General features: G+C 44.7%; 1 protein-coding gene across 7 annotated transcripts in view; it reads left to right on the top strand.

The window, feature by feature from the left end:
- Positions 1–17554, top strand: part of bbx (bobby sox) — a 240771-nt gene extending 223217 nt beyond the window's left edge. For 6 of the 7 annotated variants that reach the window (XM_089549693.1, XM_089549694.1, XM_089549696.1 and 3 more), the window contains 4 exons: positions 852–1166; positions 3623–3735; positions 5277–5435; positions 9518–17554. In XM_089549693.1, coding sequence (XP_089405819.1) covers positions 852–1166; positions 3623–3735; positions 5277–5435; positions 9518–9603 — 673 coding nt within the window. In that variant the 3' untranslated portion in view covers positions 9604–17554. The remainder of the gene's footprint in view (positions 1–851; positions 1167–3622; positions 3736–5276; positions 5436–9517) is intronic. The other variant, XM_089549691.1, reaches the window with a different exon arrangement.
- Positions 17555–17977: the final 423 nt, after the last annotated feature.

Genomic DNA, 17977 nt, shown 5'->3' with positions numbered 1-17977 from the left:
ATGGTCAAGTCAAGCCAAGACAAGCCGGCGTTCTTTTTTAATCACCCTTTGCAACTTTCTTTGATCCGCATACGTAGTACGTACATAGTGGGAAGAGAATGTTTCAGTCGCGTTGCCTCCAGAAATGGGCGAACTTTTTGATAGCGCATCCGAAGATGAAGACTTTGAAGGTTTTAAGTAAAAATGAAATGTTGTTATGGACATAAGGAGAGCTCTTTCGTTTTTCTTTCTTTTTTGCTAAAACAGTGGCAGGCAAGGCGTGAGTGTTGCCTTTTTCAATCACTTAGCGTTCCTTAAGAACTTCTTGCAGGTACGGTGCATTTCACGATGGTCGCGCAAGCGTATTTATTAAGGCTCACTAGCCTAACTGGGTAAATTGGGGTACGTCTTATAAACGGGTGCATCTTATATACCAACTTTTTCAATGACAGCCTGCATATATGGCGGGTACGTCTTATACAAGGGTGCATCTTGTACACCAGAAAATACGGTATGTTGCCATGGCCAGTCTTCTATGGCCGTTTCTTGTAAAAAAAATCTTTACTATAAACGAAAAAAAAAAAAAATTTACAGTGGTCTATGAAAGGCGACATGGGACCGTAGTTTTACTTTCCTCGATCTGATTTTACTATTAGTGGGGTTTTATTATACTGGATACTGTGATGTGATAGTCAGTCATGGTGGTGATGATGATGATAGTCAATGGGATGTCAAGTGACACTGAACTATATATATAAAAAAAAAACGCTTTGTGCTTGCTTACGGTATGCTGGGCAGGGGTGTTTTTATCGGTTCTTATACCTTGAGCGTGCACTTCATCCATGTGCCATGCTCTTGTTACCCTTGCGCAGTGGCAGTTTCAACCTGGACGCCCAGATAGCGTTGCTGCCCAAGTGCAGCATGGAGTCGTTCACACGGCGCAAGAACAAGAAGAAGGCCGGCCGACCAGAGGAGGAAGGCAGGGAGGACCGTGTCTCATCGGACGCGGCCGAACTGGGCGGGAAGGACCTCGACTTCAGGCCTGGTGCGGCCAGGGGCATGCGGCAGCGCAGCGAATCTGGTGCTTCGGGCACAGATGAGGCAACTGTCGACGACCCCTCTAGCCCGCCACCCGTGTCTTCGCCCAGCGACCACTCCTCGGCCACCCCCCGGAAATTCAAGACTGGGTATGTTCTTGCAGATGTATGTGCTTATTGGTAAAAAAAATATTGAAAGGCAGTGTTCATCGCATTTAAAGGGCCCGCTGGGCAATGTTTTTGCGTAGCACCAGGTGGTGGCTAGGTGAGGTGACTTTTTTATGCTAACTACTGCTTTCGGTGGCAAGACAGCATCAACAGACGAGGTAAAGACAAAAAAGCATTTTGTTTATTGCGCTCATATTTGTGAATGCTTCTGGCACCTTTACAGCAGTGCGAACAAGAGGCAAAATTTTCTTTCTTTTCCTTTTTTGAAAACGTGGTGAAATCACGAAGAACTGATTATTCCAAATACTTAGTATAAGTAGGCCCATTCCTCATGCACTTTGTGAAAAATAGGAGGAGAGAAAGAGAGAGAGATATAAAATTAGCAGTCTGCTTTGTCATCGCAAGTAGGCGTAAGCATTGCAGGAAGGGCCAGCACATCTTGGGGTGCTTCATAGATGGAGATAGCCACACGAGTACGGGCTGCAACCTTTGAAAAAGGAAAATTGCTTTTGAGGAAAGGGAACGACACAGTAACTGTCTCGCATATCTCGGCACTGGAACCCTGATTTATGAATATTTATTAAGCATTGTTTTCTGCTTTCCTGTAGTTGTATGAATGGTCCTGTGCCACTGAAATATCCAGCAAATGGTTTAGAATCGGTTAGCGTGCCATCATGACCTTAATATAAAGCTTGCTTGTGCCGGAACCCTTTCTAGCAATGTGAAGATGTGGGTACTGTGCTTTCAGTGCTCTCTTGCATTGCCTCTAGCAGCGCATACATTTTGACCTTTGCCGCCGCAGTGGCTCAGTGTCTATGGTGCTCGGCTGCTGGCCCGAAAGACGCGGGTTCGATCCCGGCCGCGGCGGCTGAATATCTTTGGAGGAGAAATTCGAAGCCCGTGTACTGTGCGATGTCAGTGCAGGTTAAAGAACCCCAGGTGGTCGAAATTTCCGGAGCCCTCCACTACGGCGTCTCTCATAGCCTTAGTCGCTTTGGGACGTGAAACCCCATAAATCAATCAATCAATCAATCAATCAATCAATCAATCAATCAATCAATCAATCAATCAATCAATCATTTTGACCTCTGTATGGTATTGGCTTTAGCTTGCTTCCAGCACTGCTGTTTTGAGTGCCTTAAAAATGTTTGCCATTGTTTAGGAGCTAGGCACTAACTGCAATTAAAGGATTGTAGTGGGCCAACAGGGAGCGAGGGAGGGAGAGACTTTAATGAATAAAGGAGAGGTCTGCCTGGTTAGTAGCCTAGCATGCTACTCCAGATGAGGGTGAAAGAGAGTGAAAAAGAGAAAAAAGAAAGGTGACATCAAGCATACTCAACACTCACGCACTCACACACACACACACACGGTTATCAAAGGGTGTCCATTATAAGAAAAACTACGAAGGCTTTTGTCCGTCGGGCAGCCGAAGCCAAGATATAAGGTCATACTTCTGGTGCATACGACCGTCCTGACGGAGTCCTACAGCACTTAACAGTGCCTTACGATGCGGATTAAAGATCAGCAGCGGCAGATCAAGTGAAGCCATCAGGGCATCCAGTATTAATTATTGGATGTTGAGAATTGTTATTACCCTTGGCGCTATGGGGCGAGAAATTTCGGCTCTCCGGACTCATGGTACTGTTGAGCAGCTGCTGCAAAGGGTGCATAGGCACAAGTTCGTCTTCTTCCCCTGCTTGAGCCAGAGGCAAAGAGCAAAAGGAGTTTGATACATCAGACGCCGCGTCCGCTCCGAGTTGTATCCAATAGGCGTGGCTACGCCCAGTCCATAGCCGCATGCCTCTTCCTCATGGTGTGCAGCCGAAATTCCTCGCCCCATAGCATCAAGGGCAATTACATTTGATCTAATCATGTCTAATAATTAACATTGGGTGGTTTGATGGCCTACTACATTTCTCTGGTAGCAACCAAGTGCCTAACTGCTAAAAGCAAGAAGTTATTTAGCAGGTTTTTGTAATCAATTTACCTGACATGCTTTGTGAATGTCTGCCAGTGCTGTTGCTATGATCCCAAAGGAATTGTCATTTTATCATAAAAAGCATATCTTTAAAACTTGCTTAGTCGTAACACCTGGCAGGGGAGGTGGTTTATGTCCTACAGACAGCAGGTGAAGCAGCGACGGACCATTCTTTTATGTATAAGTGGCCACATCATTCTTCTTTTGAATTACACAGACGCACTGCTGTGTGTTATCTAGTGCAACAAAATGACTACATGGTGCTTTTCGTTTAGAATAGGGTTCTGTTGAAATGTTGTTCTCTCTTGCGTCTTGCATGACAGACAACGTCGTGGAGTTATTACTTTCTTAATTCTTTAAGCCTTCATGTGTTCATGGCCTTGGTCTACTTCTTGAACAAATGCTTTTTAAGCTGAAATATTCTGTATTGCTTAAAGGCATAATTTCCACCATTTCCTAGGGACTTCGACCTGGACGAACACCTTGCTGCACTTCCAAAGTGTGACATTGAGGTTTTGAGCCGGCGAAAAAAGGAGCTGCGACGTGACTCTGGCTCTTCTAGTGGCAAACAAGGTGGGTGTGGCTGTGTGCAAGCTAGATATACTTAGCATTGAGGAAGTGGCACGGCTGGTAAAGGCCTTTACCTGCCATGATACATTTGCGCAGTGTAGCTTCAGGAAAAATTTTAATTTCTTTTTGTCATGGGCACATTGCTTGAGGTTTTGCGATACATTATGCAATTCACACACGCATAGTTACCGTATAAACGCGTGTAAGGGCCGCACCCAGTTTTCCCGAAGGAAATGTTTAAAAAAAAAAATAAATCCGTGTAAGGGCCGCACCCGAACTTTCCATGACCCAGGCGGGTATAGCCTTCTAAATGCACGCGCCGTGGCCCCCGCGATCGGCTCCGGCTGCGAACAACGGCACGCTCAATCGCGGAGCGCTTGATCGTAGAGGCCAAGCACACGCACAAGAGCTTCCAAAAACCGTCCATGAATGGCGCGTGAGGCCGCAGCCATCATCATCATCATCATCGTCGTCAATTTTTTTCCCCCGCGTCTTCCCGCTATCTACATCGGCATCAGTATCGCCAGCTCCAGCCTTTTATGGCGTGTTAGCGCGTTCTCCGTAGTTGTGGCTTTCGCGTGCTGCCGCCGAGTGATGTAGTTTTAGCACAATGGGCAAGCACGTTATCAGCTACACGGCTGGGAGTTAGCTCTCGAACGCGGCAAGCGTGCGGCGGACAGGGAATTCGACGTGGCCGAGAAGTGCGTCCGATGATCGTGCTATCAAAAGGGTGCATTGAGAAACACAAGCTGCAAAAAGCGCGCTTTCCGAGGCGAGCCGTGCGAGTTTCCAGAACTGTAAGAAGAGCTGCTGTGCTATGTGATGGAAATGCGGAGCAACGGCTACGCGTGTACAGCGGACATGCTGCACGGCTTCTTTGGGATGAGCGTGCACCAGGGCACAGCACCAGCTCAGAGTCGAAATACTCCGCGAGTGACGATTGAACGTAGAATAAATGCCACTCATTCCCTGATTGGTGTGTTTTTGCTTTAAAAATTTTTTTTTTTCGTACGTCGCGTGTATGGGCCGCACCCCAAAAATTGGCCCCCGAATCTCGAAAAAAAAAGTGTGCGGCCTTGACACGCGTTTATACGGTAGTTTACATGTACCCATTCTAGGTTGTATTCACAGCTGGGGATGGAATTAAATTGTTTTTCTCCAGTTTTGCATTCTATTAATTTATGACAATGGGATTGAACAGTGTACCATGTTCTTGCACACGTGATGCATAGTTTTTGTCGGGAAATGCCAGTAGGGTTTTTTAATGTCTTCTCATTAAAATGCCCACTATCATGAAAAGTTTTTGATGTTGGCATGTGAAGCCTTAGTGGAGAGGACAGTTCCTTGCTGAAGTCTGAGTTCTTGATAAGGCCCGGACAAATTACCGAAGTTCGAAAAAATCTTACTCTATACCATTTCTTCTTTTTGTCCATTTTGGTGAAAAATGGTAAGGACATGTCAGGGTGCACTTACCATATGGGAAATATCCATTTTGTGTTAGTACAGTGTATTCACCACATTGTATTGCATGTCGCATTGTGCAGACTCCAAAGCTGATGACTCAGGGACAGAGTCTGATCATGCGGGGGCCTCAGAGTCCACGGAGGAGAACGGGGTGCGAGACTGGCATAGTGGTGATGAGGAAGAATCTGAGGAGGCTGGACGGACCAGCCCCAAAAAGGACAAGAGAAAGCGACGCAAAGGTGCTTGCATTTTATTGCAAACAACTGGGCTTGTGTGAATAGCAGCTTTTGATTCGAAGTAAGGGTTCAAATCCTTCGAATAATTTTGAAGCGAATATTCCGAATACTTATGGCTCTCAAAAAGAGGTTTAATGGTACAGTAGGTGTTTTAAAAGTTGTGTATTTTTCTAACTTACAAGTGGTAAGGGGTGTGAGAGCAAACTAGGACCAGCACTTCTCGCTAATTGTATCTGCTTTCTGCGACATGACCAAAAGTTAATTTTAAATAACTTTATCCAGAAGTGCATTCAGTGAGTGACTGCTCACAATAACTGAGATGGTCTAGCTTTTTTTCCACTAGTGATGGCTATGACTGCTGCTGGCAGTGTGGGTCACATCGGCATTTCTCGTTCATTGTGTGCATGTCCTGCGATGTAAGCAATAGTCGATTTCAGATCACTGTTGTCAAAACTACATTGAGTAGCATTTCGCATTCGCTAAAACTTGTGAATTCGCTCTCCACAACCGCTAAAATCGTACACATGAACCCTGTGGACTTGCTTTTGCTACTCATTGCAGAGGGGGGTTGTCACCGATTAAAATTTTAGAATTTGGTAAGTGTTTATCGCTGTGAGTGTTGACGTGTGCACATATGAAATATAGCAGCTCGTTTCACTTATTTCTAATATGGATTGTCACCTCATCAGTGCGAAGTTGTCACTCAGCCCCTGATCTGCCAAGGCCATGAAGAATGACCATTCGCTGATTAGATTTGTCGGTGTCGTTGCCATGAAAAAGATGTCACACTGCAATGATATGCTGCTGTTGATCGTGCTGGTGTCGTAGTCTGACTAGAGTGACCATGGTAACCAATGACGTTGTCTTTGTTCACTGAGAACAAGTTGAAGCTTTCAGTGTGTTTGGAAATTGTCGTGTAGCACTGCGGGAGTTCGTTGAGTCTCAGTGCAATTTAAAGGGACACTGAGGAGAAATTGAAGTTGGCTTGCATCGACAAAATACCAGCTCCTGATTACAAAAACGCCATTCATACTGACAACAAAGCTCCTGTAACATAGAAAAGAGCAAGAACCAAAATACAGGTATCGCCGCCACAGGCCAAACTCGCAAGTACAAGCTTCATGGCGTCATAGAACAAAACAGTGTTGCTAGAACCAATAGTTCTAGCAACACTAGGGCACGAGAAGCTACGAATCACTGAGGCGCAGCAAATGCATGCGCAAATCTCCTTGACGTCGCCAGATGGCGCCACGTACCCGATAGCTACGCGCGCTCCTGCAGCGCTGGGACCAATCGGCGCTTCCTCTCAGCGGTATGGGGGCTCCCGGTATTCCGCTAACGATAACAAGGTACACGGTATGCTAAAGGCGTCTATTTGCGAGAACTTCGTTGACGACTTCGAGAACGGGATCCATTGTAACGCTGGCAAAACGCCGGTGCACATGTAAACGAAGCGACAGCCGCAATAGCCGATAGATGCCTTCAACGTGCGGCCGGCGGTAGCTTTCTTTTCGGCTGCTGCTGGGCCGCACTGCTGGCCGCCAGAAATCACTGAGTCTGCGTTATGTCATGTGAATGTCATGTTTCACGTCACTTAGTTCTGTGTCGTCATAGCAGAATCCCAAGTTTGAATCAGAGCGGCGGGAAAAACTGTTTGAACTTCGAATCCAAATTTCTTAGAAATAAATGCATCTTTCGCTGCCGGCCAAGTGGCAACAAAGCCATGAAATGCCGAACTATCGGATTTTGCTATAAAAAAAATATTAATAGAGCTCTCCTCAGTGTCCCTTTAAGATCTTGGATGCCATTCGAAAGTAGTATTCGCTTAGCACGAGTATTAGTTTTTTTCGAGTCATTCGGTAATTTGAACATTCTGATAATTCTAACATTTTTTTCCAGTTCCTTGAAGTATGAATTAACGAGCTCTTACTGCACCATACATGGATCACCACGTGGTATTCACCTGTGGCCTTTAGATGATCTATAATTCAATTTTTCTCTCATGCTGTTTTGGTTTCAACAATGCTGTGAGGCCAAAGATCTGTACAAGTCACGTGCGTCATGAAAGAACTGAAATATAATCTATGCTTCTGCACACATTGTCTTTCCAGTTCTTGAGGTAGACTGGCTAAGATTGTAGTGATTTAAAACTATGAAGCAGCGATTATATCTCAGTTTCTTCATGCCTTGCATAACCTGCACGGACCTTTGATGTCATAGTCATTGCTCAGCTCTTGATATTGAAACTGAAACAGTTGAGAGAAAAATTCAATTCTAAATTATTTAGCTGTAGGAGGCATGTACTAAGCGATGGTCCATGTATACTAGTGTCGTACATATTATGACACAGAAACAGACGTGCAGCCAAAAATTTGGTGCCGATATTCCTTTAACAGGCTCCTGCTGAGTCTGAAGATTGCGTAGCTAAGCCCAAAGATGAACTGGGCTTACCAAAACAAAGGTCTAGCTCTTTTACTTGCCTTGGCACATTAACGGTATCCTCAGAAACTCACTATATTACTCATGCCAACCAACAGCACAGTGGGGCACTGGGCAGCACTTGGTACTGTTCCTAGGGTTAAGTAAATGAGTAAGTAGGAACACATTTGTTGTTCACTTTGTTGCTTATGCTTGGTCCAGTGAACGGGAACTCAGTGTTTACTTTCACTGGACAGCGAAGGCTTGATAAATCTTTTTGGATTAACGTGGACAGGCCGAGCTTTTGCTTGGGTCTCACAAGCATATTTCAGTTTGTTTGTTTTTTAGTTTGTCGTGTGATAATCATCGTTTGGTTGATGAAACGAAACAGCATCAAGAAGAAATTCAATTATAAATTATTTAGCGGCTGTAGGCAAATGCTGCATCGGGGACCATGTAATCTGATGTCTAAGCTCCCATGTCTACCATGATTTCGCGAGAAATCGCGTATTTAAGCATTTTTTTTTTACAAATTCTGTTTGCCATTGAAATTCCTATTTTTTTACAGTTTTTCTTGTGGACGTCAGTGGGAAGGATAGAACGGAAGGGAGAATGACTAATGTACAGGGTCCATCAAAAGTTCCAAGGCCACAGGGTTTGCTTTTGAGCAGCATAGTCGGGCTGTTGAGATACCCTCGAAGCTCAAAATATCTGTAGAGAATAGAAGAAGGATCGTTCTACCATCTGAGAACCTCGATAGCTCTATCGGAATCTTTTAAGTGCCAGGATATACCGATGAAAAGCGGACCATGTGGCCTGGGAACTTTTGACGGACCCTGTACCTTATTTGTACTAATATAACCAAGGGGGGAGTTTGCGACCTCAGGAAGATTTTAAAAGAAATAATAATACAATTATAACAAAATCCCAAACCATTCAGGCCAACCATAGCCAAAGAAGGATCCACTGCAGGTGAGGTTTGTACCAGAAAAAAGAGTCAGAGTTTGCAGTCTTGCCTGTACTCAGTCAAGGATCTCCACTCCTAGCTGCTGAGTAGCAAGTGTGCCTGAAAACTTCTCAAGAACTGATATCCAGTGCTAGAGACCTAACAGCAGTTTCTTTGTAAGCAGGCCCAACAAGGTTAACCTTTCAACCTGCTGTCTTTTTTAACTGGGATGGAAGAAGTGACCCCAGCACTCTCTCCATTGCTCTCAAATATCTGTCGTAATCAACTCTGTTCACGCAGAGGGACGATTCAATCGTTATGGAGATGTAGTAGTGCCAAACATGCGCCGTTCTTTGAGTGAAGATAACAGAAAAACATTACTTGATGCTGAGTTGCCACAGCCATCTTCAGTTTTAGGAGAGGGAGAGAGAGACCTCTGCAGCACGTAAGGCATGTGCTTATACTTCTCGCAAAATTTCGCAGATTCTTATTTTTGCATCCACGAAATTTAGAATTTTCTGCCGCAGAAAGTTAGGGGCCTTACTAATGTATCACGCATCATTTGAAAGAAGAAAACATGCAACTAAAATTAGGCGTTTTTATTTGTCTTTGATTTCTTTGGGAGAGCCAACGTTCAACCGTCATTTTTTTTTGTTCACGGATTGTTGTTGGAGAATGAACGGTATTTCCCAAAAGTAATGCGTAGGCCATTCGTCTGTAGGTGCAGTCATGGAGGAGGACTTCCCAAGCAGCCTGGCGACCCTGGCTGACATTGCACTGAGTCAGAAGGAGAAGATGCAAGACTGACACAGGCCTAGGCGCCGCCATCAGAGGAAGAGGAGAGGGGGCCGGACCGCCAAGCAATAAGCGAGCGTCTGTCGCCATGGCTCCCGGGCTGTGCCTCTGGCCACCTCTCGTGACGCTAACGTGCGACACTTCTCTCTTTTGTGTGAGGAAGAGTGTGGAGGGGGTGTTGTTTTCGTGTCCCTTCTTCTACGAATGGTCCCCCTCCTCAGTCGTCATGACTTTTTACTCTTTTTTTTTTACCCTTGTCATCACGTGTGTGTGTGTATGCGTGTGTGCGTGCATGGAGCCATAGCTTGACTGAAAACGAAGACAGCAATGAGACGAGAGGAGAACTCGACATGTGGCAAGAGTCCCTCGGACCGGTGGCAGGGTGTCGGTGCCTTGGGGGACCTCTTCCTCCAGGCAGCACTGACACCCGCTGTTGTGGCATGGCGTTTCTCCCGGTCACTTTGGTTGTAAGACTTGAGACACGCACAAACGTGACGGCCGTGCCGAGAAGCGCCTTCCTGCTCCAGTCTTCTTGTTGTTGCGCGGACACTGCCAGCAACGCGAGTCGCTAACATGGCGTCGTCTTTCGGTGAGCTCCGGAGGGGAGCGCACTGCCACCCCCCGACATCCCCCCCCCCCCCGTGACGACCACTGGTGTCTTAAGACTGCATCACCCTTCTGTGATTTGTGTTGGAGACGTTTGTTTTGTTTGTTTTTCTTTTTTCATAATTTTAATGCAGTGACTGTCTTTTTCTGGCTGGGACGGCGGGCAAGTGTGAGCCAGGGCAGTGCATTATCTCAGCAGCAGAAGCAGTCCTCCGCCTTGTATTTTTTGTTGTATCCATCCTTCGACTGCCTGTGTTTTCTGTCCTTCATCTGGCTTTAGCTGCAGGTTTTTTTTCCAGTGAGCTAGGTGGGGAGAACAAAGAGTTTAGGAGCATTAGCTTGTCATTTATAGGGGCCTTCTAGGCTAACACAAGCGGAGTCTTGTGAGTAGAATGAAGCAAGTAGTGACTGTTGGGTCCACTTTCTTTTTTTTTTTCTTGTAAATATGACCGGTGGTAAAGAAGATAAAAAGTGTTTGGAGCATTTCAATGATGTTTAATTAGAGAGGAGTGTCCTAAATGTAATAGCCTCCGTACCATTGCTGTGCTTTTATTATTTTTTCCACTGCTGTGACACTGTTTTCACTTAAGGCTGCTGAATCTGTTTCCTGTTAGGAGGGAGGGGAAAAAAAGACTGGAGAGAGAGACTGACAATATGCACCAAACTGTACATATGCAGAGCTGAAGTCATGTGGCAAGTATATAACAGAGTTTTAAAACATGGCCTCTGATCTGGCCTTGCACGCACCTGGAGCTAGGGATCTCGCTGCAGTGCCTGCTAGCACCTTTGACCCTGGGGTTTCTCACAACTGCACACAGGCCGCACATGCTTGCACACCCTGTACATAAGGCACGGTTAGAAACACATTAGATCCAAGTTTTTCTACTTCATTGTTGTTCCTTCGGAAACCCCTCCCCATTTTGTCGCAACACTGACGGCATGGCAGCATTTCTGGCCTACTGTGGAACTCTGTGAGGCGGTGTGGTAGAGGCTAAGCACAGTGTTTTGGACGCATACCAGTAGATGGCAGTTTGGCAAGGCTTTCTTTTATTTTCACAGGCCTGTGGCATTCCATCTCAAAGCTGCTTCTGATCCAACACTGGTCTTGAAAGGCAGTCTAGGTGGCCATTGGCATTCAGCATTGCTAACTGGTGTAAACTCATGTTTTTTTAATCATAATAACTAGTCTCTCTGTTTAAATTTTGTATCACATCTATTTGATCGTTAGGGGCTTTCGACTATTGGGGGTATCTAACGTGTCTCCAACATCAAACTGTTCACATCATTGCACTGCAGGTCGAGGGCAGCCTGGAATCGCTGTGCAGAAAACGCATTTGAAGAAAGATTCAGTTTAATGTCTTTGTTGTGTACCATATGAAGCTAATGGAGGTTGCTTGAGTTTTCAATAATTTTTTTTTTTTAGCTTTCTTGTACGGGTTCTTCGAACAATTTTTTTCTTTTACAGACGACACATAATGCTACAGACTTTGTGGCCAATTCCTGTCATCTCTTTTTAAGGAGCTGCACAAACAAACGATCAAAAAGTCGAAACAAATACGCAAGATGTGGTAAAGATAACTTTAAGGCACAGTTTGTTCTGTTTTCATTATATCTCCATTGATAACTCTATGTAAAAAAAAAAGAAAAAAAAAGACTGTTTTTCTTGCACTGAAATAGCAATGGCATGACAGCTGCCTTGAAACTAAGGAAGCCGCAGGGATACACACGAGTAGTGTTGTATTTTTGAAATTTTCTTCAGTGGCTGTCTTGCAGCTTTTCTTGGGTACTGAGAGTCTTTTATTGTGTGGCTGTTGTGAAGGCAGGAGTTTCTTGTGTCTAAGTAGATGCACAGTTCAGGGCGAGTGAACATTTTTCTTCACTTTGAGGCTCAGGGAAAGAAAAGACCATGAAGCTATGCACATTTGACTCCTTACACTAGATTTCTGAGAGTTTCGTTTCGCGTATTGCTTTGGCAATCCACAGCTAATACTGCTCAATGATAGGCAAGCCAATGTAGGCACTTCGAGGCCTCATTTGAAAGGCATGTTGTCCCTGGTTTCCGCAGTGCATCATACATGTTAGCGCTTTCAGTATACGATTGCATATACAGTAACATTTGTAGCCAAGTCCTCGGCAAGGGTCTGTTGTTAGACTATTTAATTTGACCAAATTGGTGGGCATAGCAAGCACGTTAATGCCGTTTCAGGTTTTGTGACAACAGTTTGGGGTGCATAGCGGAAATGTTTCACATTTTCTTCTCCATGTGTCCATGTGTTCCTGAGGCTCCTGGCTGTGAAGTTCAGCATATTATGCAATGCATTTTGGTGGGTTATGCTGCATAATGGCTTACTCGTTACCTAGAACAAATCTCTGCTTGTCTTTCTGCGGTTTGTCAGCTTACATTTTATGGAAACGGGTTGGCATTTTAGTGATTTGACCATCTGCAACTAAATATCTAATCTGTTAAATTGATTTGGTGATGCTTTTGTTGCTGTATGTTCTTTGGGCTGAACTACATTGAAAATATTGAAATTGCTATTTGTTAAGTTTACTGTGATGTCATTTTGTTAGTGAACCTGATGTCTACTTAATATTGGGATGGAGTGCTCCATGTCCATGTGCAGGTTTTACCGGTGAGAATTGAGCCGTTCTTGCTCTCTGAGAGGCTACCAAGAAGACCATGTTCTGTACTTCCTTACACCCCTGTTGCATGACTGTTTTTAATGGCAGTTGGACAGTGTTGCACTGTGGACGCAACTGGTGTTGAGCGTTGAGTCGTCGTCATGCTCAGCTGAGATCATTGGTTCTAGCTGAGCAGTCAGTGCTCCCACCATATCAGCTAAACTGTTGATGCTTCCTGGTGTGTCACATGTTTGCATATTACGCAACAGGACTGCTGTCTTAGTATGGACACAAATCTACTCACAACCTTCAGTAAGGCTGCAAACGTGCACAGCAGCATGGGAAAAACTCGAGTCAAGCACTGAAGCCAAGCGTGCCCCTACAGGATTGCCTTGGTGATTATCTGTGCCATTTCCGAAGCAAAAGTGTTGCACAGAGACTTAGTAAAATGAAGTGCAAATTAAATGTTTGTTATTTAACATATTTTTATATATTATTTGCCGAATGTGGCATGAGCGTGAAAACGCAAAATTCAAGTGAGTTTTATTGAAAGTGCCGTGTAAATGCTGTCCACTGCCATTCATGGACAGTAATGTGCAGTTGGAAAGCCAAATGGCCCTTTAGTTGAAAGGCAGTTAAAACTGCTTGCATAACAGGGGTACGATGTTTTTTTGCTGTATAAATGTGAACACACCATGAACAGCACAATCAGGTTTGGGTAGGTCGAGATAGTTTGCACTGATGGTGCAGTTTATGAGCAAGCAAGCTAGCACAATGATAGTGTGTTTGCGAGCATTTGAAATGGCTGGCAGTGGTGACCACGCACAATATTGTCACTGCGACATTTGTTGTTAAATTGGGCAACATTTCTACCTTGACTATGCAGCTTACTGAACAATCTTCAAAAATGCAGAGATTGTTTCTACATGTTTTGTTCCTTGCTTATATTTTTTGTCTTGCTCGTGTGTGCGGCGTAACTATGGCTGCGGCAAATTTTTTCCTGTCTCCGTTTCATCGCCTTTAAGTCAAAGAACAAATAGTGTGTTATACACATCACAACAGGCAAGTTTTTATTATTATTATTATTGTTTTTTCTTTTTAGATTGAACAAATGATGTTTTATGTAGATGTGCAAAATGTCAGCAGTGTGGGGCATATATGTCTGTCAATATTTTAATGACACACTGAAGTACAGAGGTCAGCGTAAGGAAAATGCTATGGTGCTTTACTGGATTCTGTACTTTTCGTCTTATCCTCTGGGTGTGTTGCTTTTTTTTGGAATGTTTTAGCACACCATTACTATGGTACTGTTAATAAGTACCGTGCCTATCATGATCAAAACCTGCACACATGCACGATACATGCGCACCAGTGGCACTTGACAGAAGTGACAACAGTAGCAGTATACAGTACTGGTGTGCTAAAGCATTCTTTTACTGGCTATGTGAGGTGTTCCTTTTTGTTGAGTGCAATTTTGAAGAAATTGCGATGTGTAAACTGGAGCAAACAGCTGGAAGTGGTGGATTAGGAGTTGCAAACTCTGTGTTTGTGCTGCCATTGGTAGCAGCCAGCACCAAGTATTGTGGAGCGCAAATCTGTGATACCTGGCAGGTGTCTGAACAATGCCCATGCAGATGTGGATAGGTCATTTGTGACAGATTGCGTTTTGCCTGTGGGTGTCGTTAAGCCTTTTCATCTAGCTGTCGGAACCTCGAAGGCACGCAGTTGAAAATTACTGTAGTTAGAAGCTCTGTTTCCTCCCCAAGCTCGCTTTTGAGGTGCTATCTCTTGAACCGTTTTCAGACATAACAAATGATTTTTAGCGCAACGGGGGACACAACACAAGAAAGACAACAACACAAGCGCCCATGGTTGTCGTCTTTCTTGTGTTGTGTCCCCGTTGCGCTAAAAATCATTTATTATGTCTGAAAACAAACTAGCTCTCAGCAGTTAACCCTCTTGAGCCGTTGCGAGTTATTATTCTAGGCTCAGAGACATTAGGTCACATTAGCAATATTGAACTGGAGACAGCGATGTACATTTCTTTTTCATTGTAATTTTTCTAGTTTCTTTTTTGCAGAATGAAATTAGGCTTTTGGTCAGTGCTGTTCACACAAGAGTTAGCTTAATTGCATTGGACATTGCACTTGGTATGACCTGCACTGCGCATGCTGCGGCCTGAGATCTCTTCACAAGCCAGTGCTTGCCTGGCAGAGTTAGTGAGCAATGAATCAAGCTGAAAACTAAAGTGAGAGGGTTCCCACCAGTGCTCACAGTTCTTGGTGCTGACTGCCGTGGTGCATTGTAATGCCAGTCGTCTTCACTTTGGCTGCTGCCATTGCATTGCAGGTCAGATTGAGTTCGAAGGCATGTATGAAACTGCTCTGAAGGCGATGCCTGGTGAAGTTCTCGACCACGTTTGCTGCTGTGCTGGCTGTCTGTTTTCGCCGTGGCTGTCTGTTTTCGCCGTTTCCTTGTTTTGATTCTGCTGGCATTTCTTGAAGACGTTGCCGCTTCTGTCTGCCTGTGTTTTCACTGTGTCGTTGCACCTGGGGGTTTGGTGGGCTAAGGAGGTCAGATTTAAACTATAGCACAGTGCAGTGCCTGCTCCAGGTATGGAACAAAAATTCCTTGGACGAGTTCATTGAAATTGGGCTTTGTAGAGCACAAGGTTGATCAACTGGCCATATGTCCATGATTTTATGATGCTTCTCATTTAAAAATCTGCTTATCGATCGCTTACTTTGTGATGTGTATGGAGGACCATTAGGGCCTCTCGTGGTTGGCCCTTTCGGAGCTTGTAGCCGACCAAGTCTGCCGCAAATCTTTCGTGTCCACACCTCCTTCATTTGTGTGCAGTCTCGCCTGTTAGCAGCAATGATTTGACTTTTTATTCGTTCTTTTTTCTTTGAAGTTAAATTCTTGCCATGTGTGCTGGTCACGCATAGACTTTAGTTTACTTCTGTTACTTTTAAATTGGAACTACCGTTTGCAAATACTGAATTTGAATTGTAGGGAATAACTCAAAGGATGCGACACTTGTTTACTACACTTTATCATGGTAACACCATCAGATGTTAATTTTTTTAACTTTCTTTTCATGATTAGCCTTGCATTGAGTATACACGGGAGTTTTCTGTTGAAGTCTTCTGTGCTTCTTGGAACACTCGGGGGAAGGTTCTGATAACACAGTGCATGTGCTGCCTGTTCTGAAGCTGCTGCGGATCACTTTCATTTTTTGAAGTCAGCCTGCCTGTTCCTCTTATACTAGACTTGCCATTGTCTGTTTATCTACTGCCTGTGGAGGCACAATGTGCCCAATGGGTTTGCAGAGATAGGGAGGTCGAGGAGGTTAAGCCGTCTAGCTATTACAGCTCTTTGTGAGCCCACACACATAGTTTCACTACATACATGCACCTTCAAAGTTATGCACATATTTTAGATGTACAGTAGAAGTAATGAAGTACATACACTTGCTCTCGATGAAAACTGTGGAAATGAGAGCGTAAAATAGAACCATCACGTAAGCTTCCGAGGCAGAGCATTATCTTGTGTGCAGGCAGAGGTGGGAAGTCTGCTTTCTGGCCATTCTAGGAGTCCTAACCTTATTATTGTCTAAAAAAATGCTCCCTGTCTGGAACTGTTAATTGCTACGTGAAATTATCGAACATCCAGATGCTTGCTTCCAGGCAAGGAAGGGAAGCTGATGCAACTCATGATGCGCACTATATCGACAAATGTTCATCTTTGTTTGCCGTTTACGTAGGCAGAAATGTAGGGCACTGTGCTGGTGAGGACACTTCATCACCTAAGTGGAGCATTTTTGTTGCACTGCATTGGCACTGCAAATGGCGACTGAAGTTTATATGTCTGGATCAGCATCTCATTTTCTGTTGCTGCGCATTAGGTGTCGGTTTTACGACACCTCCCCTGCGCATTTCCCACCCCTGCCTCCACACTGGCTTCACTCGCCAACATCGACGACAGGGGTGTCTGGTGTTTGCAGATGAAACGGAGCGCTGGGAAGAAGAACGGGTAATGTATTGAATGGCACAGACCAGTGATTTTTGTACAGGATGTGAACCGAGTGAACAAAGGGAGCCTCGCATGTTGTGACACGTGCGCAGAGGCGCTGGATGAGAAATGCCTTCCGGTGTGTTTGTATATTGTGTGTGTGGGGTGCCTGCGGTGGGTCATGCTCGTACGAGTGCAGTTTCATACCGGTTAATTTTTTATTTTATTTTTTGCCACTAGACAGTCTGCTCATGTCGAACCTCTTGCTGTGCATGCCTTGCACCAAAGGTAGAGAACAGTTTGCTAGTTTGGAGCAAGACTAGGGAAATTAACATTTATGTGGAGAAGTATATGTGGACACCTTTACTACATGTTGGGCAGCACTTTGATCTTCCATGCACTCGCTTCATGGATTCTTGTCAGTTATTACCAGCAGTACTGATTGGCTTTAGCATGTGGAATGGCAAGCTGCTTGTGGATTGCTGCAGTTGTAGTCCCGGCGTTGCCTGCTTGTTGCATCCTCGCCAAAATTAAACTCCAGCAAAACGAAAAAGAAAGCGTTGTGTTACAAAAGAAAAAATGGCACCATTTGTCTCGCAAGTGTACGTAGCGTGACCCATCTCCAGGAATTTGGAATGCTGCTGAGGTTTCGAATGCAACAGGGGTGGCGAACGAAGCGACTGCTATCCTTGAACAACAAAAAATAAAGACTGAACGTGAAGACACTTGTACAGCGCGTGTGGCGATGTCACTGTTCTGGTGGAAGAACAATGTGTCTGCCAACTTATTTTGCTCTCTCTCTCTCTTTCACCCCTTTTTGTATGTGTGTTGGTTTGCTTGTCATTGTTTCGGTGCTGCGAGACGAGTGAGAGAGGTTATTTATCGCCACTTTGATTGTGAGACGTGATGATATAATTAAAAAAAAAGCGAAATGATGAAAACCATGGTCTCCGAGTGTGTGTTCATTCCTTCTATGGCTGGATTGGTTATTAGGGATAGGACAGATAGGGAGACATGCTGCCTGTTGCAAGGGATTGAGGCCAGTGCTTCCGTGACCTGTTACGCTGTTGCAGAGGCTTCATGAAGTTTTTCATGCAGGTTTGAGAGCGATGGTGCAACATTTGCTATTCGTAGAACTAGTGAG

Source organism: Amblyomma mixtum, chromosome 6, assembly GCF_055824585.1.
Source record: "Amblyomma mixtum isolate Tamu chromosome 6, ASM5582458v1, whole genome shotgun sequence".
In the NCBI taxonomy this organism is placed as follows: domain Eukaryota; kingdom Metazoa; phylum Arthropoda; class Arachnida; order Ixodida; family Ixodidae; genus Amblyomma; species Amblyomma mixtum.
This window is presented reverse-complemented; position numbering and strand designations above follow the sequence as displayed.